Raw genomic sequence first — 26,196 nt, forward strand, 5'->3', positions numbered from 1 at the left:
AAACATTTTCTGGACTTTTAATTCACGTCAGAGCACTAGAGGGCATCACAGCTATGTCAACATGTCCTCAATGTCTCAGTGTAATGAGAACACATTTACAGATCAGAAAGAACACTTTACAGATCAGAAATTTAAAAAATCAAGAAGGCATTTCTGAGTTCCCATTTATGTCAAATGTACATTTCTGGGTTCCCCTGGAAGTCATGCTGCAGGTGACATTTGATCGTATTCATTCACTGAACAGCATCTATAAGGAAGTCACATGCGGACCTGAAATAAAACAAAACATCCCATGGTGAAATGTTCTATGCCAACAACATAGGGCAAATTCATGGGTCACAGCAATCAATGGGTTTTGAAATTTTCAAGCTGTTTATTGTAGATAATGGAATGTACATTATTCTGTGATTTCTAAAATCCTGTGTACTCTGTTACTTTTATCGCATGTTGTCTGTTATTGTTAAATAACATAAAAACAAAACTTATCAAAGCTACCTTACAGGCTACACAGAAGCTGTCCTCTTGTGACTGTTAAGTAACAGAATACGCCTTAAAACTATTCTTATGGTCCCGCTGCCCTCATTAACAAAACTGTCCCATTGTCTTGAAGTTTCCTATCAATGACTGTGAGTATTTCATTCTTTGTTTTGTAAACAAACCTGTGTCTTCTGCACCATCAGGAGTGGAACAAGTGGAGCTTGTCATAAGAATGCATTGTCGTCTGCTAGATTAAAATAAGAATTTTTGCTATTGTTCTATAAGGTGTTAACAGCTTCTTTATGTAAAACAAATTGCTTAGAAGTTGTCAATCTGACTTCCTGTTGTGGCAGTGGGAGAGGAAATAGTTATTACAGGATGTTAAAGAAAAACTTTATTGGTGCCTCCAGACCTTTGCTAGTGTTGAGAAAATAGTTTCACAACAGATTTATGTGCATGTCTATGCCCTTCTCCTTCACTGATTATCATCTTTGGAGATGAAAACAATGTCTTTTCCTTTTTGTCTTTAGGACACAGTAACACTAGTCCAGTTCCTGGTGCAGGTCCAAGGAGATCTGCAGCCTGGACCTTTTCACAGTCTTGATTCTGCTTTCAAAATACACTCACTCCAACGAGCACCCCTAGCATGCTAGTCACACCCACACAACACACTGTGCATCCAACCCACAGTAGCAGCTTGTATTAGTCACACAACCCAACTGATCAAGCCTGAGTGAAAAGCCTGCGTGAAACTCGACAAGGAAATTGCATGATAAGATTATTTCCGGGCAGAGATAAGTTCATTGAAGTGTGCATGCAATTTATCTGGTCTGTGAGTATGGTGTGGCATTTGGCCTTTGAGCATCCACGTATGCAGCAGGGTTATCTGGGTTCACGTCTCAGGGATTTAGACAAGCCTCCACCCTACGTGCTCATTTCTCTTTCTGGTTTCAACTTCTATCACCATGCCCTGCTCCCAACCTGCTGCGAGACAACCTCAGCCACCTGTGCTGGGAGACACTTAGATCAGTACTTGCCTTTAAATAAACACCATCTTCTCTTTCTCATTTTAACTTTTTTTTCCTAAGCATGTACTTTTTAATGTCAGTAATACCAGAGTAGCTGAAATTAAAAGAAATGTGACAAAAACTGAACAAAAGAAAAAAAATTCAAATATGATATAAATGAGTTCTTTATTGTTTGTCCCTGCTCCCACTTCTTACATTGAAAAGATTTCAAAGCAAAAGAAGTCAGGAGTCACTAAATATGACCTTATTCTTGTTTTAATCCCTTGTGAAATCTTAGTATAATTCAGAATGGTTGATTAAGTCAGATTTGCTCAGAAAGGCAAAGCACATTTTACATTTAATCATTTGGCAAATGCTCTCCTCCAGGGCAACTTACAAAGGTACAAAAGTGCATACACTGTCTTAAGGTCACATTGGATTACATTAATTTACATTACATTCATTTAGCATGAATTTACACATGAACAGAAGCATATATACAGAAAATACCACACCATGTCTAACTATGTATCAAACTGTCACACAGTGCTGTAACAACCACATCCATACTGAATACAGAAAGGTACATGAAGTACCTAAAACATTTTCAACAACAAGTGCAACAATGCCCTATCATGATGTACAAGAAAAGTACATATTTAAGAGTTCTGATCATGTGGGTGTGCCAAAATGCAGTCTGAAGAGGTGGGTCTTCAGTTTACAATGGAAGAATGCCTGTTGTCCTGACCACAATGGGAAGTTCACTCCACCTCATTGATTCCAGGACAGACAGAAGATGCAACTGGGATGTGCAACTCCATATGGGAGGGAATGGTTGCAAAGTGGAATGGTTCAGCCAGTATTTTAGATTCTTGAAAATCACTAGCAAATACACTTGGGACTAGGCCGCTGCAGAATATAGGAAGTTATGGATGATACACCACACAAGTTTTTAAGTTTTGAACGCTGGCATAGGGTAGTGCATGTCACTACCTCAGGATTCTTGAACGTTTTCAGATCCCTGTGGCGCTGCCCATTGGTCACTGATGCTGCCCTAAAAGGTTACAGGAAACTTACCACAACACACACAGTCACTGACTGTTTCTATGAAGTTGTCCGGCTATTTCTTCCCACTTATCCTGCTTCCGTTGTTTGTAGTTGGTTGCTGTTTGCAGAAGGGTTGAATAAACTATCATGATTTTGCCACTGTAAAATTTAGTTCAACTGCTATTTCATACATATACAGTATGCGGTGTTCTTTATAGTTTTTATCATTATCATTAAAATTGGTACAGAAGCTTTAAAAAAAAGCAATAAAAGGGCTTTGTTTGAAATTCTTTTAGTGTTCCATAAACAATTCCACAGAAATCAAAGTCTCATACAAACCCATAATGGGACCATTGTCTGTTTCAAGTTAAATCTTTTAGTATGGCAACACCCTTATAAAAATAAACCTGGCTTAATATATCCAGTGTGACCACCTGGGCAATCTACAAAGACTAAAATCAAGCATCCACTCATAGTATTTAATTCAGGATAAAATGCTCTTAAATTGCATATCTGGTGGAGGTCCACCCTTCACTTTGGTCACAAGCAAATGGTTATTTTTTACAACACTTGAACAGGAATTAGAACCTCTTGCTTATCCGGCTGCCTATGCTTTTCTTGCTAGACATCAGAATAGTTTGCCCTCTTAACTGATTCATTGGTTGTTTTGATGTGTTTGCATGACGCCATGGAAACATAGAATAGAAAGTCCTTATTGCCAATGGAGCAAGCTGCAGAGCCAATCGAAGTGGCATGCTATGTGCACAGGAGTGCAAAAGCTGAACCTGTTTCACTATTCACTCTTCTACTCACATACAAAACCAAGCATGCAAATCAGTTAAGATTTGTTTCAAAATGAATAATATGTCCTATTAATATCAGAAGCTATTTCAGGACTCTGCCTTCGGTTGATTTATTGTTTGATTAGCAAAATGCAGCACTACTTGCAAAATAGGTTGGTTAGTTAGCTTTGTGTTCAAAACTTTTTATTGTCATGGAGGTATTCGTTAAAATGTTAATAAGGATATATTTCCTAGGAAGTAGAAAGTGGATATGTTTTAGCTAATTTCATTCCAAAGGGTACTGCGTCAAATAAAGAGGCCACCATAAGGCCTCTAGCTGCCTACAGCAAAGTCCTGCTGTAGGCCATGTTATCATATCCTATTTTGATCAGCACGTTTAAAGATTGCTCAGACCACACTGATATAGAGATGAAACCACACGAACATGGCAACTCAGCTGTACTGGACTTGTGTGTAAGTCTTCCACACACAAATGTGTTTTCTTTTTGTTTTTTAAAAAGCAGCACAGGAGCTACTGTCAACACATGCTCTTTGCTGGGGGTATATTGACATTCTCTTGACCTTAAGAGTCTGTTTTGAAACCTGTCTTTCAGCATTGTATGTTACAACTGGCAAGAAAGTGTACCAGAATGAACTAAGCGCCACAGAACCTTCATTTTCACGTACGTCGGTACGATCGTTGGTGTTTTGGCGCCCTCTTGTGTATTTCTTCTTTTTCACACTGACCTGACTTCCAAATGCCACACATACGTATTTGACACGATATTGTATTATAATAATATCAGTGCACAACAGGAGACGAATATAATAGCACGTCCTCTACATGTAAATAATGTAATTCCACACAATATTTCTGATGATGTGTTCCTTCGGGTTAAATCTGCGTAATGAGTTCACGTTTCGTACGCACTACCAACGTCAGTGACGCATTAACGCCGGGTCAACGTATAGCGTCAGAGTGTGTGGAACAAGCGGTCTGTTTGGCTCGTGTTGAGGTGGGTTTTGTTTTTGTTGAGCTATTGCATTTTTCTTAATCTGCATTCTAGCTAAATCTTTGCGTGGCAAGATCACAAGTTATCGACCGATTATACAGTGTACCTTGTTTTGCGTAAAACTGCATGGCAACTGGTCAGTCATTGAATTGAAAAATCAGGGCAGGTGGTTAGCTGTCCAGCTAGTTAGCATTGCATAGAAGTTTCTGGCTGAGTGTGCAGCTAACTAGCAAATCAGCTAACGAGACTAGATAGTGTTGTGTCTTCCGAAGGTAGATAACTAGCTATCTACCCTGCCAGTTTGCTTGTTGAAATAAGCCCTCTTTGCATTTCCGACAAACTTCAGCTTTGTTCCTATTTAGCTTTTTGATTGGTTTGCTTGCTAGCTGTCTGACGAGATGCATACATTGTTTTTTTACTTAGATCGGGACTGTATGGCTAGCCACAGTGTGGTGTGTAGATGGTTGAATTGCTAACAAATTTATTTTAGTATCCGCAAATGTTTGTATGGATCAGAAGGCTAATTAGTGAATATTCGATGTCCTTGTTTTAGTATTGAGAAACAAAGATGTACCGGCCCAAGCCCACCCTGAGAGACCGGCAGCATCTGTACAAGTTGATCATCAGCCAGCTTCTGTATGATGGCTACACCAACATCGCCAACTGCCTGATCAGCGAAGTGAAGCCGCAAAGCGTGGTGTCGCCCTCCGAGCAACTCATGCAGCTCGCCAAGATGGGTGGGTTTGGGGTGGGCGGTGGTTGCTGAGTTGAGTGCCTCGTATTTAAGGAACCACGACTAGCTGTGCCTTAAGATTTATGTTTCGAATCAGTTAATTCCGTGCCCTCTAATCTGTAATAATTTGAATCTCTCCTGACTGATTTGTTAAATGAGAAACACCCGTCTCTGCATGTGTGTGTGTGTGTGTGTGTGTATATTTGATTGATTGACAGGAATGGAGAACGATGACAGCGCAGTACAGTATGCCATAGGCCGCTCAGACACGGTGGCACCCGGCACCGGGATTGATCTTGAGTTTGACGCTGATGTGCAGACCATGTCCCCCGAAGCCTCGGAATATGAGACCTGCTATGTCACCTCGCACAAGGGACCTTGCCGTGTGGCCACTTACAGTCGAGATGGGCAGCTTATTGCCACAGGCTCTGCAGACGCCTCCATAAAGATCCTGGATACGGAGCGCATGCTGGCTAAAAGTGCCATGCCCATCGAGGTGAGCTCAATCCTATGGGAAAAGGATGAGGTTCATAGAACATGGTTTTTGAAATGAAGTCAGCCAAGTGTTGATTGAGAATGAGATATTTTTAGGTAATTACTGAGATTTTTGTTGTTGTTGTTAAAGGGTCAGTGTCTTAATGATGGGTTGGTCTGTAAAAGGAGCAGTGTCTTAGTCTGTGTGATTTTGTATGTGTGCATACCTTTCTGTTAGGTGATGATGAATGAGACGGCACAACAGAATATGGAGAACCATCCTGTGATCCGCACATTGTATGACCATGTGGACGAGGTCACCTGTTTGGCCTTCCATCCCACAGAACAGATCTTGGCCTCTGGTTCACGCGACTACACCCTCAAACTGTTTGACTACTCCAAGCCCTCTGCAAAGAGAGCATTTAAGCACATACAGGTCAGTTACAATTCAGACAGTCGCTGTGTTATTCATGAGGTGCTACTTGGAGCTATTGTATAATCTTTTCCATTCCTCTACCAAAAGGAAGCGGAAATGCTGCGATCCATCTCCTTCCATCCATCAGGCGACTACCTGCTGGTGGGAACACAGCATCCAACTCTGCGGCTCTATGACGTCAACACCTTCCAGTGTTACGTGTCGTCCAACCCCCGGGACCAGCACACTGACACCATCTCTGGGGTCTGCTACAACCCCAGCGCCAACAGCTTTGTGACCTGCAGCAAAGATGGCAGCATCAAGCTGTGGGATGGTGTGTCCAACCGCTGCGTGGCCACTTTCGACAAGGCCCATGACGGGGCAGAGGTCTGCTCCGCTGTTTTCTCCAAGAACTCCAAATACATCCTGTCCAGCGGAAAGGACTCGGTGGCCAAGCTGTGGGAAATCTCCACTGGCAGGACGCTAGTTAAGTACACTGGTAAGGATGGCCACTTTCTCTGTGTTGCGGAAGCATTGTGGCATAGTGCTATGGAGCAGGGCTCGTAACTGCTGGTTCGATTCCCTAGTACTGTTGTGCACTTGGAGAAGGTGCTTAAACCACAATTGCCTCAGCAAATATCTAACTGTAGAAATGGATAATAATGTATCTTATTTAAGTCATTCTGGTTAAAGCATCTGATAAATGACAATGTTACGTAATGTGTCTTCGCCATATGTACCCCCTTTCAGTGCATTTCATAATGCAGTACATTGGTGGTGCCTTGGTTTCAGCCCAGTAATATATGCTACTGACTTTTTTTTTTTTTTAATTGTTGGACTGTTGCTAATGTTGAACATCGAGTTTAGTTAATAGTACTCAAATGTAGCTACAACGTAAGTTAACACTTATCATGGTCAAATCCAGTTCTGACCTAGACCTAAATGACAACACAACTACAACATAGCAGTTTCCAACAGGTAGTTTGCTCTTTTGTCTGGCTTTCCTGCATGCGCCATTTAGCCTTTTAGAGTGGTTTTGATTGTTGTGCACTGACACCTGAGCATGCATGTTGCTCTGGACAGGAAGTGCAGCTTTGATAAAAACCCAGCAGACCACAGTGGTCTATAACAGGATGCGCTTCCCCTGTCAGGTGCGGGTTTGAGCGGCCGACAGATGCATCGCACCCAGGCCGTGTTCAATCACACAGAGGACTACGTGCTGCTGCCGGACGAGCGGACCATCAGCCTCTGCTGCTGGGACTCGCGCTCGGCCGAGAGGAAGAACCTCCTGTCCCTTGGCCACAACAACATAGTGCGCTGCATCGTGCACTCTCCCACCAACCCCGGCTTCATGACCTGTAGCGATGACTTTAGGGCCCGCTTCTGGTACCGCCGCACCACAACAGACTGAGAGGCCTGTTAGCTCATCCCAAACTGTGGTGGGAATGATCTCCTTTTACCCAATTGCAGTCTTGCTCCGCCCACCACACTCCCACCCAGCTCATCTGCCTGTCTTGCTGTGGCCACGCGAGGATGACGCGGACTGGTTCAGCTTAAGTTCCATGTAGAAGTTCTTGTTCGGGAAGGTTTTAGTTGAGTTGCTTGATTAAACAAATATCTCACAATTATGACTTTCCCTTCGATCCTGTTGGATGACTTAGCTAGGGGGCACTGTTTTGCAGCTGAATGCTAATTGGTGAATGTCATGGTTTAGGAGTATCTTTAAGATGGCTTTTTAGACAGTTGTTGTTGGGGAAAATGACTGCAGAGCAAGCAATTGTAATACTGATTTGTAAAAAAAATGCCTTTTTGCATTTTACAAGGGTGAGATTCATTTCAAATGTTAATTAACTTTTGTACATTTTTCCTACATGACAGTCGTCAACCGAAATGTTCATTTGCAGTGAGTCATTTTTGTGATGTGATGTGGAAAGACTTTTTTTTTTTTTTTTACCAAGTATTTGTCACCAATGTATGATGGGAAAGATTTTATTAAAACATTTCAATTACAGCTTTTTGTTTTTTTTGTCACTTGCCTCTTAAACAAAAAATGTTGGACTGCATTCCCAAGAAAAACATTTTCAGTGTCTTTTTTCTCTCTCTGTGGCTTCAGGTAAATTTGTCATAAAACTAATAAAACTTGCCATATCGGAACGTCAGAAGTTATGATCAGAAGAGGCCATTCAGTCCATGAGAACTCATTTTTCATTTAGTCTAAATTCCATTAAGCACTGTGAAGTTTGGTCACGCTAAGATATTCCATGACAGTTCTTTTCCCATCGATAGTTACTTTGTGAAATTTACCTTTTTCCTGCTATGACCTCTTGTTCCACTGAGAAAAATCATCTTGATTATTCAGTATATATTTCAACAGGTTATTAATCCCTTTCAGAACATGAACATGTTCATCATGTAGGAACTGGAGTTTTGACATGTCAGATTTTTTTAAAATGTTGTTTGTGTATGTACGTGGATACGGAACATGTTAGAGGTTGTTGTGGGGTTTCGGACAGGTAGCAAGTCTATGTGCAGATGGCTATAAATGTCACATGTACATTTACCACATAGCTGGGTGTGTGGTTTGACCTCTATCTGTAGGAGTACGTTGCCACTTTACTGAGGGTCTAACCATAGACCCTGCAGACAGATGAATGCAAAGCAAAAAGGGAAGTATTTCTGAATACATCAGTGCATGAATATTGTGTTAGTAATGGGTTTTCCCACAGCAAGTCACGCACGTCATTTCCTGTTAAATGTTCTCTATACAGTTACGTTGCATTTCATAATTAAGTCAAGTTCATGAAAGTGTTTGGAAGACAATTTGAGCCAGTGTGTTAAGTGAGCTCTACACCTGTAACTTGAAAGGACAGCATTGTCTTGGTCACACTTCCCATTGATGGTAGAGGAGACCCTTGCTGTGTTACCCTATGGAGCATTACTGGTTGAATGGCAAGCATCTGTTCAGTGGATCTTCTCCATACTTCACAGAGTAGCATGAAAACATGGGAGTGACTGACTTCTTGAGGCTTGTATGAGGTTGCAGTTCAGCTGGTTTGTCTCTACAACACTTTGATTATATTTATGAACTCTACAAAAGAATAGATATTTATGGAAATTTACATTTTATGGCTGGTCATTGTTTCAGTCCTGGTGTCTGCCATTTCAGTGCTGATGTATGGGATTTCATGGAATGTGCTACTTTCTGAACAGGCCGTATATGCCAACAGCAGCATAAGCTCGGGCTCAGCTCACAAGTATGATTGATTCTCTGGAAATCAGTGCAATCAGCTAAATAAAATACACTGACAGAGAAATTCAAATCGCCTAGGATGAAATACAACTGACTGACACAAAAATCAAAACATTTTACATTGTATTTCTATATATTTGATTGTATTTGATTTTACATCAATAATTCACATTTTGTTCACTATTGTATATTACATGACACATAATCAAAAAGACAATCTGAAGCTGAGGGTATGATTTAGTTAAGGAGAAAGGTGAGAATTAAAAAGGATCTTTTTGGTGAAAGGAAATTTAAAGCGTTGGACAAAACAGATAAAAATAGGCTTCAATAAACTAAACATAGCAAAAATGTTTTAAAAAATTTAAATTACTTCAGTGTCATAGTTCTACTTATGACACATTTGCTCTTTGTTTTATTAATGTATCCATGTATAAATATTTAACAATTAATCCTTGGTAGTTCATGGATTTCCATCTTTGTAGGCTAGAAATAATCAATGTCACAGAAATTAAACAAAACTGCTAAATGCACAGTCCCTGCTGTGGAAGCCAGTATGGAAAATACCACTGACTCTGATGGAAAGTGATTTTTTTTTTTTTTAAACCTAGCAACAGTTGCTCATTAGCATTGAGTCTGTCAGACTAGTAGTACATTTTGATAAAAGAATGCTCTCATAATTAAAATCTCCAAATATTAGTGCTTCAGATGAGTGTATTCCCTACATGGTGAAATGCCACAATTGGAAGTGACTCACCATTGCCCTTTTTTTAAACAAGAGATGGTGATGGCATCAAATCTGTGGCTGATAGAAAACATTTCAAATGTCTTGTCGCTGTTGTGTGCATGGTTTATTTATCTCAGTTTTTCTGTCACCAGGCTTATCAAGCAATGCATTTATAGCTGAGGTGAACTCCACCACAGCTAGCTTTTGTGACACTTTGGTGAAGCCAGTGGTTGTTTGAAGTGAAACATTACTCCTTTTGCCTGCACTATGTATTGTCAGTAGTCCTCTGTGAAGTCAGTCACAGTGAGGGGTGAAATATGCTGATCTACACGTTGCTCTCACGTTAGACAGTGACATGTATGTAGGGCACTCATGTTGAGGTTGGACTGTACCGTTTGTTTGATGAATGAAGTGCGATATTAGACACCTGTAAGAAATATTGCTGTAACTTGCCATGATTTTACTTCCTGGCTGGTGATGTGGATATTATCTCTGTCCCTGTTGCTGACAGTCTGACATGGCTGATTTCCTGTTTTTTGATTGATTGAGCTGGGTAGCGAAGGGTCTCACTACAGCTTATTGGAAATAATTAAGAGAAGATTAACTTTATTTCCTAAAAGTATTTTTCTTTTAAATTTAGTATAGACTAGAGGGAATTCAACAGAAGTGGCCACTCGATGTTGAAATAGGGAAGTTCCAACCTCTAAATATATAACCATCTAAGGGGGAATTCCTCTTTATGTTTTATGCTTTTTATTTAGCTTACAGAGTAGGGAGGCATACTTTATAGCATTATTTGGTTTTTAGCAGAATTATTAAGTAACCACTCCACTGGTCCCACTGTTCTCTGCTCCCATCATTCTGTGGAAATTTATCATGGATCCCACCAGTGGTACAGCCCCACTCATTCTCACGATCATGCTTTGAGTGCCAAGGCATTTGTTGCACTTGAAATGGGCAGGCAGGAATTTTTATTATTTTTAAACATACATTTTATACCTTTTTAGAAGCTTGAAGAATTTTGTTTGTAAAGGTGTTTATGTTCACCATGGTGTTCATCATGGACAGTCCTAGTGAAAAAAAAAAAAAAAACATGTCACGTAATGTGACAGAGCAATGAATGGAGCCTCAGAAATATAACCTCATGGCTTTTTTCCTCACAGTTTAATGTTTAGTGCTCTACAGCCAGGTGTGCTTAATCAAAGGAAGAATGCTTAATAGGTCCCAAGCACACCATTAATGTCTGACTGAAGGGAAGTTTTAGGCTAACCTCAAACTGGATCAGTTTTCAAAGGACTAATTAGCCATCCTCCTTTATTTATCCCAGTGTCTGTTTTCAAGGACAAAAATGATCTGCATCATCTGTAGCCTACACTATCATTATATCCTAAGAGGTTTAAATCCCTATTACTCTAGCACACAGCTCAGAATGTGGATCCTTAACTACCTAACCTCCCTCAAAGACTTCACCCCCCCCCCCCCCCCCCCCAGTTCTGTGTCTTTTTGTGTTGTCTTGACAACAAAGACCAGAGGCTTGAGAATTCATGCTTTTTAAATACGCCACCCAAATAAATCACTTCTGAGTTGAAGGGGGAAAGAAACTTACTCATGACTCTGACCCAAAAAAATACAACACAAAAAAATAATTATAATTATTCTAGATTTTCTTAAGTGTATAAATTAGAATGGAGAATACGACATAAAAAAAAATCATTTGATTTAGTTCTGCTTTATGCGTAAACTGACAGACATAATCGTGTGAAAAGTTGTTTGTGGATTTCAGCAGAGAACAGAAGGGAAGAGAGAGAAAGAAAGAGAGAAGGGGGGGCAAGTGGGGGGCTGTAGCCAACCAACAGGGACGCAAGGAAACAAATCTGTCATGAATGCATGCATGTTCTCCCCGCCCTCGGTAGTAAAGTGCCTGACTCTCAGTGACAAGTCAGACAATGTGTGTGTGAGAGAGAGGGGGGGAGACAGCAAGCCTTGAGTTCATCCTGTGGTTCTTCACTCACTGTCAGTCATGGTAGAGAGAGCTTGGGAACAGTGAGCCAGACATTTGAATGGCCTGTATTCCTGTGTGTGTGGATATTGTGATTGTGGATTCCCGCTTCTCAAAAATGGAGGTGAGTAATTTCTTCATTGTAATATCAAGAGCCATTGACCTATCTCGGGGGCAGTTGCTCACTGCAATTGTGTCTCGCTGTGCAGTTGGTCTGAAATGTCTTAGTGTTAAAGTGTTTAAGTCAGAAGTCTCTTAGCAAAACTGCATTGTAATCAGAGCTCCTTTATTTTTCATTTTTTATTGTATAGAAGAGTTGAATGTAACTTAAACAGTGCTTCTTTGCGTATGGACTACCATCTGACTTGAATTCAAAATTAAGTTGCAGCGTCAGCTACCTTTCCCATTTTGCACTCAGACCCCCCCTCCACACTGAGCTGTGTAACCTGATAGTGTTTCTCCTAAAAGAGAGTGCTGAGAATGGGACTTTCAGGAGCTCATTAACGTACACTTCTGGGAAACCGTGAAATCAGGGTGTCGAAGAGGGAGACAGTGAAACAGATAACGGGTGCTGATGAGCTCTGAACAAGATTGTGAGCGTTCCCAGTGGGGGCAAGCCTCGGAGATGCACCCTGTGAGTTTTCTCACAGAGTAAGAGAGGCATTCATTCTTTTATTCAGCAGGTTTTGCTGGAAAGCTTTGGAACATCAATAAATTGAAGCACTTTTGTTTGAAGAAGTCATCAGATATTTGTCTGTTGAGGAAGAGAGCATCCATAAAAAGGGAAGGTATAAAGTAATGAGCATTTCAATTTATAGTAACACCCTTGTCATTCTTTTGGATATTTTACCCATCAGATGCTACTAAACCATATAAATTCCATTTCTTTATCACATCTTTCTTATAAAGTTCACCTAACAAGCACCCCTGTAAATTCCCCAGGATGTAGAAAAGCAGTTTATAATATTTATGTATATTAACAGTTTACACCATCCCGTCTAATGAACATTTTCATGTTCATTCATGCAGATACAAATAGTTTTTTTCATGGGGCTGGCTCTGCATTGTGAGAAGTACAGAATTGTTGTAGTGACAAGGAAAAGATGTAAACCTAAGGTTTTGGCAGCCTGATGCATAGATGTGTTGTGTGAAGAATTCTCCTCTCTTTGCTATGATTGTGAAGGAGTTCCAGGCTAGGCTGGTGTTGTGATGGATTCCTCTGTCTGTCCATCAGCTTCCGGATGTCTGTCTCTGGGTGTTGGTTCAACATGTTGGCTTGTTAGTCCCAGCTGGGCTCAGCCTGTCAAAGGCCAGATTGGATATGGCAGGAATTTGAGCAGAGTCCAGGGAAAGTTTCACGGCCTACAGCTGGTGCTAATGCTGGAGAAAATGTCCTCACTGTTCATCCATGTATCTCAATGTGAAGTTGTATAAGTCAGTCTTCATGGCTGAAACAGAAGCCTCTCATCACCTGATCTCGGCTTTGTTCTTTCTTAGTCCTTCTTACTGAAGCACTCCTTAAGTCACAATAGTACCAGAGGGAAAAGATGATGACGATATCAGTTCGAGGCCATAGAAAATATCAAGCTCTTTCTCCATTTTAATTACTCCAGTGCTGATAATCCTACCCTTGCAAAGGTCATTTTAGTTCTGTAGTAAAATTTACTTGTAATTTTTGGCCAGTGAGTTTGAAAATGGTATGTGTGACCCTGCAAATAATATGAAACGTGAATAATATGAAAGGATAGGAAAGGTACAGTATGCTTTTGCACTGCAGAAAAAAAAAAACTGACTGTCATGCATCTGAAAGGTTTTCTTGGGCATGTGTCCTGTGATATTGGTGTTGAGAGGCTGAAGAAGGCGTGACGGCACAAGGGACAGTAGCCTGAGAATATTGTCACAGGTTTCCATTATCATCCCATGGGAGGCAAGCTAGGACTAAGGAGATTCAAACAGTTTCACTTTTGAAGGCCAATGTTTATTGAAGTAGGTCATAGTAATAATATTGGGGGGGAGGGGCTGCTGTGGAATGCTGGCCAATGTCAGTGATGACTCTGTGTTGAGAAGCCTGAGTTCATTCTTAAATTTGATGATTCTCACAAAGCGTGACCTTCAGTGAGAAATAGTTTATTTTGCCAGGGCCTGTTTCTTTTTGGGTTTTGCAAATACTGGGTTATAGATAACAGCATGTCTATTTTTGACATCAGGAAGCAAAAGTCATGGAAAGTCATGAGTGGAGCTGGAACTGGATGCTACAGATGCTGTGTTGGCGTGAAAAAAGTACTATGGCTGACCTCCCACTCAAGGAAGTCAAACACAGCATGTCTGATGCCCTCGCCCACAACCTCATAAAGCCACATATTGCCCCCAGTTCTGCTTTCAGATTGTGGGTATTACTGCAGGCAGTAAGTCAGACAAGGTGTTCTCTGTGTCGCTTTTCTGAGCCAACACTGTAACATTGGCCATCTCAGGCACGCAGACCACTTCTAAGAATGCAGTGATGAGACCTGATGAAGCCTGTCTTAGCTGGAAATACAGCAGAAGGTGATTCCGCTGGTGATGGTCAATCAGAGAAATAATGCACAACAATTATGTAGAATCGTTGTGACAGTGCTCTCCTTTAGCTGACGAAAGAGCTGTGCAGGAAGGGGTTAGCAGTGCAGTGAGCAGATGACCGCAGAAAAAGCAGAAGAAGAGGGAGGCCAGGAAGTCTGCTGTTAAATAAAACCAGAGGGTGAGCTAGAGATAAGCTGCTTCATCAAGAGCCGACTCAACCAGCAATGTGCACTGAGCTCTGAGGTCCGTGGCTGCTGATAAGGAGACCAGCATTCGCAGTATCTGATCTGAATTTCATTTACTGTCATAATGTTTGTGGTTTAATGCTTTTTAACATATAATTTTATGCTCACTGAAGGTACAAATACCAATGTGCATAACCATGGTTTTGTCCTGTGAATGTGAAATCCATGTGGGCTGTAATATACAATGCTGTATATTAAGCTTATCTCTAAAGAATACAGAACAAGAAAAGCAGATATGTACATTCACTAAACATTTGTCAATTAACCTTGGGATCTACCTGGAATATGATCGGATTCTTAATTACTCATCAATTGTGTGTGTGTGTGTTGTTCATTTGGTGTATGGTTATGACACCAAGGTCAGTCAGAGAGGTTAGGGCTCTTGTGCAATTTCTAAGGCGGTTCTCCCCGAGTAGGTCTGGCTCTTGTGTAGCAAGTCTCTCAGTTCATAGATTGGGTGTGTGTGTGTGATGTCTCACTGGTAGTCAGTCTATCAGTCATTTGGGGTCATGTAGCACAGGTCTCGGTCAGTAGATTGAGGTCACATGACACAGTTCTTGGTCTGTATATTGGGGTCATGTGGGATGTGTCCTGGGCAGTCCTCAGTCAGGAAATACCAGGGCAGCTGCAGAGAAGCCATGTAACAGACACTGTGGGGCCAGGAATCTTCTCAGTGGCTTTTTTGGTACCGTTTTAATTTTAGATCAAGCTCAACAATGCGTTTCCTAATGAAAGTACTGCAAAACTCTTATTTGCTGCTTTGCTGCATATTTCTAATGCAGAAGGGTTGGAATATAAATCTTTGGCGAAGGCTTGAAGTCACGATGGGTGATCTGTCTCCTTGAAACCATACTCAGCCTTCAGACTTTCTTGCATTACACTAATGGAATGAACCTGCAACCAGGAGCAAATAGGTCATCAGCCCCCCACCCCCCCTTCAGTATATTGAACTGGCAATGCATGCACTGTTGCATCTGTTGCTTTATTCATCTCATTAACAATAATGATATTATTCATGATAAAAACAGTAACAATAATAATACACGATACATGTTACACTTTTCTAAATGCTTCAAATGTGCATAGAAGATGAAAGTAAAAGACATCTGAAACAGGAACACAACAGAAAACATATAATAAAGAAAAAAAGAGTAAAGACAGCCGCAAAACAATTAATAATAGCAAAACTTTAAATGAAAAGCCATTTTAAATTGTACCTTAAAAAGTTATTCAAAAATGCTGTCTCCAGGAGTTCAATATCCATCAATCAAATATCCAGGGGTTTTATAAGTGGTTGTATAACATTTTGCTTGATTTACATAACTGATACATGTTTTTTGTAGACTACTGATTTGTTTGTCATATTTATGATCAAGGCATAGAACTCTAGGAATCTTTCATATTTCCAATATCATATTTGTTGAAATTGCAGAAATAAAGAAGGGGACTAAAATGTCCATGCAGTTCAAGGGGACAACAACAGCAATAAAGGAGCATTCAGAGCTCATTCCTCTCTGGTTTTGTGTGTAGCAGGTTGAGTTTAGAGGCACAGCCCACCCCAACACACACACACACATATTGTGTATTTCAGACTCTGTGGGAAAGTCTTATATTTCAGTTTTCAGGTCAGCTTCCTGCTCTGGTGCTTCCAGGAAGATTTTGGAAGAATGTGCAGTGTCTTGGTTTGGTAGTGACCCTCCACACACAGTTTAAATATTTACGGCGAGTGACTCCTCTCATCCCGTGTGAAAATATGACATACATCCAAACAGTCAGACTCAATGTCCCCATTCCCTTTCAGCATGGGAAACAGGACCGGCTCTGCTGTTCAGTGGCATCTCCTCTGGGCATCATGGGATCCATAAATGATCTGATTATGTGTGGAAAAATATTAGAGATATGCTGGCCTTTGCACACTATCAGCCCTTTGTGTATGTTTGCATTTTATTCACTTCCTGGGCCCCACTGTTTTGGAGCCTTCTGTACCCCTCTCTGTGACCCCTGACTAAACTTGGGAGAAGCTGCTGACCAGACGTGGGAGGACACCCACGCTGGTAGAGGGTTAAAGGTCAAATTGATAAAAGAAGGGATGATTCTCACTCTTCCTTCCACTTTTCGGGGCGGTTCTGTGAGAGGGACGCTCAGAGGAAAGCATTTTGTGTGTGTCTGTTGATACTGGATTCAGTTTTATTCACGGATCACAGGCAATAGAAAACAGAGTAGAGCCATATTACTTATTTAATTGGAGTATAATATCAATGGGTGTGGTTAAGTAGTCATTGGATTTGCCATAATATAGTGTGTGTGTGTGTGTGTGTGTGTGTGTGTGTGTTTGATGAAGTCAGAGGGGGGAGCAGAGAGAAAGACAGGGAGACAGCTGCTTCCTAAGCCAGCTGTCGGAGTCTGATCTACACAAGCAGGCGTGTGCAGGAATCTCAGCTACACAGCTGAATATGACCTCCTCTTACTGTACACACACACACACAATTACATCCACACACACACAGGAACACATATACTTGGAACACTCATACATGCAGGAATGTAAACATATGCAGCACATGCAAAAACATATTCATAGAAACACAAATACAAGCTTACAGTATCCTTCCACCTAATAAGAAGAGATATTTTTAAACATAGCAGACCACAAGTTAATTACTTAATAATACAGATTTTCAACTTTCAACAGAAGAGAAACACATAACTCACCTCTTCACTGGAGGCTACAAAAACAGTAACAAAAACAAGTTGTGTTGTGTATTTCTTTTAAAAATGATTTTAATATTTTAGTATTGCCATAAAATATTTTGAAACTGTAAATGCATAATTCATAATCTTTAGCATAGAAGCTTTGTGGAAACCATTTATTCTAGCAACAAAACACTGTGCCACATGTGTGAAGATGTGATCAGAGACAAAAATCCAAATTAATATTGTTTGAAAAATTGTTTGAAATGGTAGTAAAAATGGCTACATGTATTTGTTAAATTCAGCATCATACTGCAATCCATTCATCAGACTGTTACCTACAAGAGGTTAATTAGCATATTGCCTATACTTCACCCCAAGTTACATCGTTCACAGTTTAAAATGTATTACATTATTTTTTCAGGAGAAGTCCTTAACAAATATGACAGAAATAGCTTACATTAGTAATCTCCCACTCTTACATACATTGTAATATATGCAAAACACACATTTTTTTGTTTTCAAAATATGATAAATATTGGAAAATATACCATGTGAAAAATTAATGTGTATAAGGTTATGGACTCTTTGTACGTAGGATGCATTGTAGGATAAATCTGAATAATAACAATGTTATAAAATACATGCTAGAATAAAGGCAGGTACAGGTGTTTATTTTAGGTAAAGGAATATATGAAAGTAGAAAGAAGAGTTATTTCATGTATTACAATTATTGCATGTACACTGAATATTATTGCAGTGACTTGTTGATCTTCTTATGTCTGCATAGATATGTCTTACTTTTTTCCATAAGGATAAGCAGCGTTTTTTTAAATGATCTTTGCTTGATGTTACTTCTGTCTGGATTAAGCTCCGCATCCTTTTGGTCTCCTGCCTGACTCCCTCACCTCTACTCCATGGACACCACAGTATTGGTGTGCACAGCTGTTTGACATCTGCATTAAAAGGTCCTGTGTTGTGCTGACTGATCCTGCAAACCACTGCTCTCTGAGGCATACAAGAACATTCTCACAGAGTGCCCCAGCTCCCTACTGCAACCTTCTGCCTCCTGTGCTCTAGTCACCATTTCACCGATTGAGACAGACGACTGTAGTGGCATGTATTTCCTTGCACATTTCCGGTGAAAAAAATACAGCAGAAGATGACAAGACCTGTGAGCTGGTCTGCTTACCACTGAAACACCACGTTTAATGGTGGCTCACTTATTTTGAGCACATATCCTCTCTGCTGATGGAAGTGATCTAAGTGTCAATGGTGTGGTTTGTTGAGAATAGGATGAAGGGTGTGGATGAGAAGATGGGGTTATGACATATATAGTGGGGTGAGATGAGACATAAATTATGTGTATGTCTACAGACAAGTCTACAGACAAGCCATGTTTATGTGTAGAGGTGGCAGGTCTGTGGAATGTGCTAGAAGCTTGGGGGCTGGTAGGGTGGGGGGCAGGGGGGAGGGCCTGTGGCCTGCTGCGGACAGTACGCAGGGTCTGTGCTGCTGAGGGCTGGCAGCCTCGAACCCTGACAGGTGCAGAGGGCGTCAGGCCTGATAGTGAAAGGAGTCTTTGTTATGGAGGATTTGCCCACAGAAAGAGGGCAGCACCATGTAAGGTAGTGCCGGCAGGCTGGACTTATCAGCTGGGGTGGAGGGGAAGGGAGGGGAGTGTATGCGTGTGTGTGGGGTGGGGTGGGGGGGTGGGGGCTGTACCATCTCCTCATGGAGCTGTCCACTCACACACAAACAAAGCAGCTGAAGACTGGGGAGGGAAAGAGGAACAGAGCCTGAGGGCTAGATAGCAATACGGCAGGCAGTCAGAGCCAAGCTTGGCCCCTGCCTAAAGCTCACTCACCCTGGTACCAAGTGCAGTGACACCCACCATTCCCCGTCTAGCTCACCTGCACAGCCATGTTCCAGCCCATGGCCTGGGAGAGCTGGCTGGACTCCTTATTCACCAAGAGGATCAAGGTAACAGCAAGGGTTGGGGAATACATAGCTCACAGGGTGAGGACTAAGATATTGTGCCACGATGACTGAGACATCATTGTGGTTAGTTGCATGTCCACTTCCTTCTAGATGGTTTATTACAATGCAAATTGTCATTTGTGTGTAATATATGCTGCAGTTTGCTGATGCTAACTTGCTGACTGTTTTATTATGGGTTGCCATATTATGGGTCAGATGAATATAACAGATGAAATGGGAACAGGAGGAATACTACCCTTCACAGTCGTGAGAATGGCCACAAAACTGGACCGTTTTGTCATCATGTTTTGTAAAGCACATTTTAACCCACGGCAAATAAGCCACGGTTTTGCTACAATTATGGAATATTGATTTTTAAGTTTCTTTTATTTAGATTTAAGCAGTGCGTATTGCTCTGATTTCAAGTGTTCAAAGGGTCTCATGAGTGTGTGTGCCTGTGTGTGACTGTTGGCACTGAGGAATTTCCAGACATATGGGCAGGGGGTTTTAATGAGACGCGTGCAGAGAGGACTTTAAGAACACAGGCAGTGTGCGTGCGTGTGTGGGTCCTTGTGTGTGTGCGTGTGTGCATGCAAGTGTGGGGAGGAGGGTGAATACTGAAGGTGTTGGATGTCTCATCTTGTTTATGACTCACATGTTTCTGTATTGACTGAGATTAGCACCCATCCATCTGTGCTTTCTCTCACATGTTACTGTGCACATGCCATTTCATTACATTAGAGGGAAGGGAAATTTTAGACAGAATGAACAAGAAAACACACTGAAGACTGTAGCAAACATGATCATAATAACGTTTTTTTTTTTACTTCTGAAATACATGTATTCAGTATAATGTAATGTAAAATGCAGGTGAAAGTGTTTGCTGGGTATACTGATTCCAAACACAATCCAGACTGCTCTGCTAGTCAGTGAAAATCAGTAGTGCTACTTTTCCCCTTCCTTGTTTGATTGAGTCAGTCCTTTCTGCTTCTTGGGACTTAGAAAACCAATTTCGGGGCTAGATTATAAAACATTGTCTGTGAGAGCGTTTGTTGTCATGGAAATGGAACACCACTCCTCTTGATGTGTCTCTGGGTGTCGGGAACTGAAGACCCACGGTGGACACACGCCCCCTCCCCCAGCAACACCTGTCCGTGTGCACTGCTATTCAGTACTAATTGAGGAACTCTGAAGCTGCTATAATGGGACTGGGGTCCCTGCGAGCTCTGCCCGTGTCACCACTAGGGTCAGCTCTAGGGAATTCACGGGAATTCTTTGGGTCAGAAAGTTTGTGTCAGACCCCAATCAATCAACAACTGCAGCACAAGGTGCGTGTATTTGACAGTGAAATTTAAATAAAGGACTCCATGTAAGCAGAATACACCGTGTTTAGAATCCAGACTGAGCCTTGATATCAAATCCTTTGTATTTTGCAAACTGGAACAAAGAAATATCACGTGGCCATCATGCAGGAAACTGTTACAAAAGTTCAGTCTCGCTTCTCACTTGGAAGACTTCATAAACAATGAAAGGACTGAAAGGCAACTTTGTGCCTTGCTATACCAAAATACAAGAGGTGACTTAATGTGATATTTATGAATAAAGAATTGTTCAGAAGGACAACGATTGTGAGATTCCAGTGATGAGAGAAGAGTGCTTAAGTGGCTAGTGGGAACTACGTCCAGAGGCACAGGTCAAAGGCTTTCTTTCAGCTGGATGGATAAGCTGTGCCTGTCTATGCCTGGGGCCATTATCTTCAGCTAACAAAGCCAGTGTTTGTCAAACTCACACCTCTGGTAAAGAGGAGCTCCACAATGACTTGTCAGTGCAAATACTGCTGGTGGTGATTACCTTACCACTTTTTAAAATTGTGCAGCACAATGTCTGATTTTGCTGCACAGATTTCTGTTTAATACATTAGTTGAAGGATATTGAACCATTACTACATGTTCTCTGGGTACACGTCTGTACTTTGCATGACATTGCAGTGAGTACTGTTTACACAGTTGTTTTTTTTCATAAAACTATAATATAAACTATATATAAACAATAATAAACTATAGAATGACTTTGCCCATTCTCTGATGCTTGCTGCATATTGTGCTGTTCACTGTCATGGATATCATCCTTTCATGTCCTAACATTCCTGGTGATCTTGTATATTGTCCTCTTTTTGTGGTGCAGAACATCCTTGCGAAGGCTCTCTATGACAACACGGCGGAGTGTCCAGATGAGCTGGCCTTCCGGAAGGGTGACATTGTCACGGTGATGGAACAGAATGTCACCGGCAGCCATGGCTGGTGGAAGTGCTCATTGCATGGACGTCAGGGCCTGGCTCCTGCCAACCGCCTACTTCTCCTCTCCCCATCCCAGGCTGAGGGGCTCTCCCAGGGGGTGACATCGGGGTGTCTGAATCTTTGTGCAGAGAATCCCTCCACAGAAGTGCCACCAGGCAGCCACAGCCCCCAGAACATATACCAAATCCCCAGCATCCCCCGACCATCCTCAGCCAGCGCCACCTACGAATGCATGGACCGAATCTACAAAGTACCCTCTATCCCCCATCCTTCCCTCAGAGGTCCTGCCTCACAAAAACCCACCCAGGACAGACCAGAGGGAAACCATTCTTTCTGTAAGGTAAGGCTCCCACAAAGATGTAGGGACTGGTTGTGCTACAGCCTAGAATGAGATCTATTATGAAATTTAGCTATACAGGGACATATGTGGGAGTAGGAGGGTAGAAAGCCAGACTGTGGTCGAGATACTGCCCTCGGAAGCCCCTGCTGGTAAAAGCGGTAACAGATGGGGGCCAGGGGCCTCTCCATGGGGACAGGCATGCAGCACTGGGTCTTTATGAGCCTGTAAAAGAGGAGCAGAGAGACGGCCTTCAGACAGCGTTAACTGCTAATGGAGGGACCCCAGAAAGAGAAAGAGAGAGAGAGAGAGAGAGAGAGAGAGAGAGAGGTGTTTGTGCAAGTGCTTGTGTGGCAGAGGGTGTAGCTAGTCTGACAACATGTTCACCACTTCCCTTCCTGCTCTAGGGGTGAATGTCGAGGGCTTTCCAGTAGCAGTCTCAGAGAGTGGCATGGTTTCCATTAAAGCTGTCAGGGGAATTCAGTTAATTAGCAAAATCCAGATGTACTGGGGTATTCTGGCCCCATGAACATCTTATAGAAACCATTACCATACAACATGATGGAAATGGCTCTTGCTGTCTGGGCAGGTACCAGTGGCTGGAGCAGGCTGCAGCCCCAAAGCAGAAGTCTACGATGTCCCAACCCGGGCAAGGCATGGCTCCCTCTTTGCTGTAAGCCTCTCTTTGTATAACCCTATATGACACATAGAACTACATGTTACAGAGTAAGGGCTGGATTGAGAATGAGGCATTCACTTACTAGTATAAAGCTGCAATCAACTTTGAGAACACAAACTGGATACATGAACTGTATTAATATAAAATAGCCACAGGGGGGAGTTTGGTGCGCTTCACTTCATTCCCTCTCAACAGACTGCAACCTTGTGAAAAGTTACTGCCTTTTATTTCTTTATTTATTTATTGCCTAAAGTCTCCAAATTGCTATATACTGTTCTGTTATGACTGACATTTTTAAATAACATAAGATCATGCACGAGTTTGCTGAGTTTGCTGCTGTAAATTGTGCTCATACCTAAAGACCTTAAGACCTATAGATCTTAAGTTTAAAAATGAATTTCCATTTGTTTCAATTTGTTTGCCAGGAATTATTTGTTTAAAAACATGATCATCTCTATCCAATGCCAGGTGTCACCCCATCGAACTATGATCAGGAAGAACTCTCTGATCCCAACCTCAGAGTTGGAGCAGAGGTATGAGCCTGGAAGAGTGGACTGTACAAAAAGTCAGACAAACGTGAGTGTCCTATCCACACTGTTACTCCTTGTTCTTTACAACATAAGGCAGCATCTCTTTTGGTTCAGTTTGGTGCGGGGGTTGATGGGTAATGGCAATCACATGGCCGAATTGTTGAGACACGATTTTTAAGTTAAGGAATCCTTGATGAATGTTTCTCACATCCTTAAGGCCAAGCGGCTTGTTTCTCTATCCTTTTCATCGAACGTACCTGAAAAGGGAACTGGAACACAGAACCTCTCTACACAGAATGGTAGTTTCTGAGACATGAATACTTTTTCCACTTCTGAAACTGCTCTGTGCCGGGCTAGATGATGCTGAAGTGATTGGGGTAAATGTTAAGGAATTAAACAGACTTTATCTTCCTCAGGTGTACGCTGTCCCACCCTCCCTGTCCCAGGATCCTAGCTATGACATTCCTGTGCCCTCATCAGCTGAACCTCAGCAAAGACTAGGAGTTGGGTACAGCACCTTGCCCATCCCTCGCAAGTCAGAGTGGATCTATGATGTGCCTGTTTCGCCTGAGAAGCCAGGGCAAGAGCAGACAAACTATGGCACCCTGCCCACCAAGGCCGTGAGCACAGGGAGGCAGCTGTATGATACTTTGCCTGCTCGGGTCTGGCCCGTACAGAACTGCAGCTCAGCGCTCTCGTTCTATGACATCCCCAAGCCGAGTTACTCCCCCAGGCTGGCCCAAGACAAGGGTTCTCCGCCCAGCATAGATCCCGAGGCATCTGTGTACGACATCCCACCAAGGAAAAAGCAACCGGAGGCCTCTGTGCATGCTGTGTCACCTCCGTCCCAGGATCAGCCCAGCTTGCAGTGTCCCAGCGACTTGCAGAGAGCTCATGTGCCCCAGGACCGTAGGGGAGCGGCAGGAACCATGTATGATCATCCACGTGGGCGGAAGCTTTGGTCCAGCTCTCTCCACTGCAGGCAGGCTCCCGGGGAGCCACTGCAGCAGGACGAGGAGGGGGAGAGGGACAGCATCTCGAGCCTGTCAGCAGGGGACAGTCAGCGAAGCAGCACAGCCTCCACAACCTCGAGCTCCTCCACCAGTTCCTGCGACTCCCTGGCCCTGAGCTCCTCGTCCCCAGAGCCCTTGCGTGAAGTGACCCTGTCTCAGGAGGAGGCCGGGCAGAGGTTAGTGGAGCTGCAGGAGGCCGTGTGCCAGGCAGTGCCCAGGCTCATGGTGTTTGTCAGCAGCCGATGGAGGACCAGGGAGCACCTAGGCCAGCACCTCCAGGAGATCCGCGGTGCTGCTGAAGGCATCTCCAGCTCACTTGCCAGCTTTCTGGACTTCGCCCTGGACGTGAGAGGCAACGCCCGCCGGCTGACTGATGCCAATCTGCAGACACGGCTCCACAAGCAGCTGTCCATCGTGGAGGACTCTGGACTCATCCTACAGCAGGCCATAGAGGCGCTGAGTGGAGCTGGCTGGCAGCTGGACACACTCTCTCAGGACCCCAGTCAGGTGCAGACACCTGACCAGCTGGAGCGCTTTGTCATGGTAGCTCGTACCGTGCCTGAGGATGTCAAGCGCCTGGTGTCTATCCTCAATGCTAATGGCAAACTGCTCTTCAAATCCACACAAAAAGACCCTGATGTGTCTGCTAGCGACAACCAACCAGAGGCTAAAAAGAGCCATTTAAGAAACAGGCAGTTGGGAGACTCCATTGGGGAGGACAATGATTATGTGCAGCTGCAGGTGAGCAGGCCTGACTTCACACTCACCCCTCGCTAGACTAGCAGTTTGGGAAATTATTAAATTCATTGGATATACTTCATGCTGAATGTTGGTATATTTTCCATTTTAATGTCATGTAGCTGGAAGTCCTGAACACCCATCAGTCTACCTCAAAATGCAAATACCTACTATTTTATATTCGTCATTTTCAATGTAATCGATAGAATATGATTTGGAAATTATCATACAGACTTTGAGTTTGACAGTGAACTTCATCACAACTCTCAAAGTTGAGAACATTTTTGTCTAGTCAAATGAGTGTAGCATGCCTTTGTGTTTCAGACAAAGAAGGAGTTCGAGCAGCAGCAGAAGATTATACAGGTGGGAAAGAACACAAAGCTGCATGAGAAAGGCCCACAGAAACCCCAGGTATGGCTCTCCTGCATGGCGACTAGGTAGTCAGGGATACTCTCAGTGCTGACTCATTGAGATACATGGATATAACGTCATGGCATAATTTAAGCAGTTACCTTAGTTTCATCACTGCTCATTTCTCACAGAAATTTCAGATGAATGGTGACCACAAAAGTATTTATGATTACACATATTATTTTGAGTAAAATGACACATATCAGGGTTCCTACCTTTGAGATGAATGGCAACCTGACTGAGTGGCCCCCTCCCTCGCTCTGTATCGTGTTTGCAGGTGGAACATAAGAAGCCTCCTCCTCCTCCCCCAGTTCGTGCATCAGAGGACAGGAAGCCCTCCCTGTCGGAGCACTGCCGGCTGTACTTTGGAGCCCTGCAGAAGGCCATCAGCGTGTTTGTAGGTGCCGTGCAGCAGGGCGAGCCACCCGAGAAGTTCATTGGCCACAGCAAGCTGGTGATCATGGTAGGGCAGAAACTGGTGGACACACTGTGCCGGGAGGCTCACAGTGGACAGGCCAGCCAGGACTTACTCTGCAAGAGCAACCACCTGTGTGCCCTGCTGAAACAGCTGGCAGTGGCCACCAAGAAAGCAGCAGTCCACTTTCCTGACAGGCAGGCTCTGCAGGAGGCCCAGGACTTTGCTAAGGAGCTCGCGCAGAGAGCGCAGCACTTTCGGACAGCACTGGACCTCTGAAAATTACCAACAAGCGGAGAGTGAACTCTGCTCTAACATGCTGTGTGTTGGTCAGTAGTCAACATCATTACTGAGTCACCTCTCTTCTTCTTTCCTTGGACATC

The 26,196-nt window shown here is 42.8% G+C and overlaps 2 protein-coding genes across 2 annotated transcripts; both read left to right on the top strand.

Moving 5' to 3' along the window:
- The first annotated feature begins 4,286 nt into the window (after positions 1-4,286).
- cstf1 (cleavage stimulation factor, 3' pre-RNA, subunit 1) lies at positions 4,287-7,769 on the top strand. Its single transcript, XM_036531727.1, has 6 exons — positions 4,287-4,329; positions 4,880-5,063; positions 5,278-5,555; positions 5,772-5,969; positions 6,057-6,447; positions 7,100-7,769. Exons 2-6 carry the CDS (start codon positions 4,895-4,897, stop codon positions 7,357-7,359), a joined length of 1,296 nt encoding a protein of 431 aa, XP_036387620.1. The 5' UTR covers positions 4,287-4,329; positions 4,880-4,894; the 3' UTR covers positions 7,360-7,769.
- Positions 7,770-11,894: 4,125 nt separating this feature from the next.
- Positions 11,895-26,196, top strand: cass4 (Cas scaffold protein family member 4). The gene is made up of 7 exons (XM_036531766.1): positions 11,895-12,045; positions 21,578-22,030; positions 22,617-22,700; positions 23,175-23,282; positions 23,653-24,990; positions 25,312-25,398; positions 25,676-26,196. The coding sequence occupies exons 1-7, from the start codon at positions 11,983-11,985 to the stop codon at positions 26,090-26,092; spliced, it is 2,550 nt and encodes an 849-aa protein (XP_036387659.1). The 5' UTR covers positions 11,895-11,982; the 3' UTR covers positions 26,093-26,196.

Source organism: Megalops cyprinoides, chromosome 6 (assembly GCF_013368585.1).
Source record: "Megalops cyprinoides isolate fMegCyp1 chromosome 6, fMegCyp1.pri, whole genome shotgun sequence".
NCBI lineage: Eukaryota > Metazoa > Chordata > Actinopteri > Elopiformes > Megalopidae > Megalops > Megalops cyprinoides.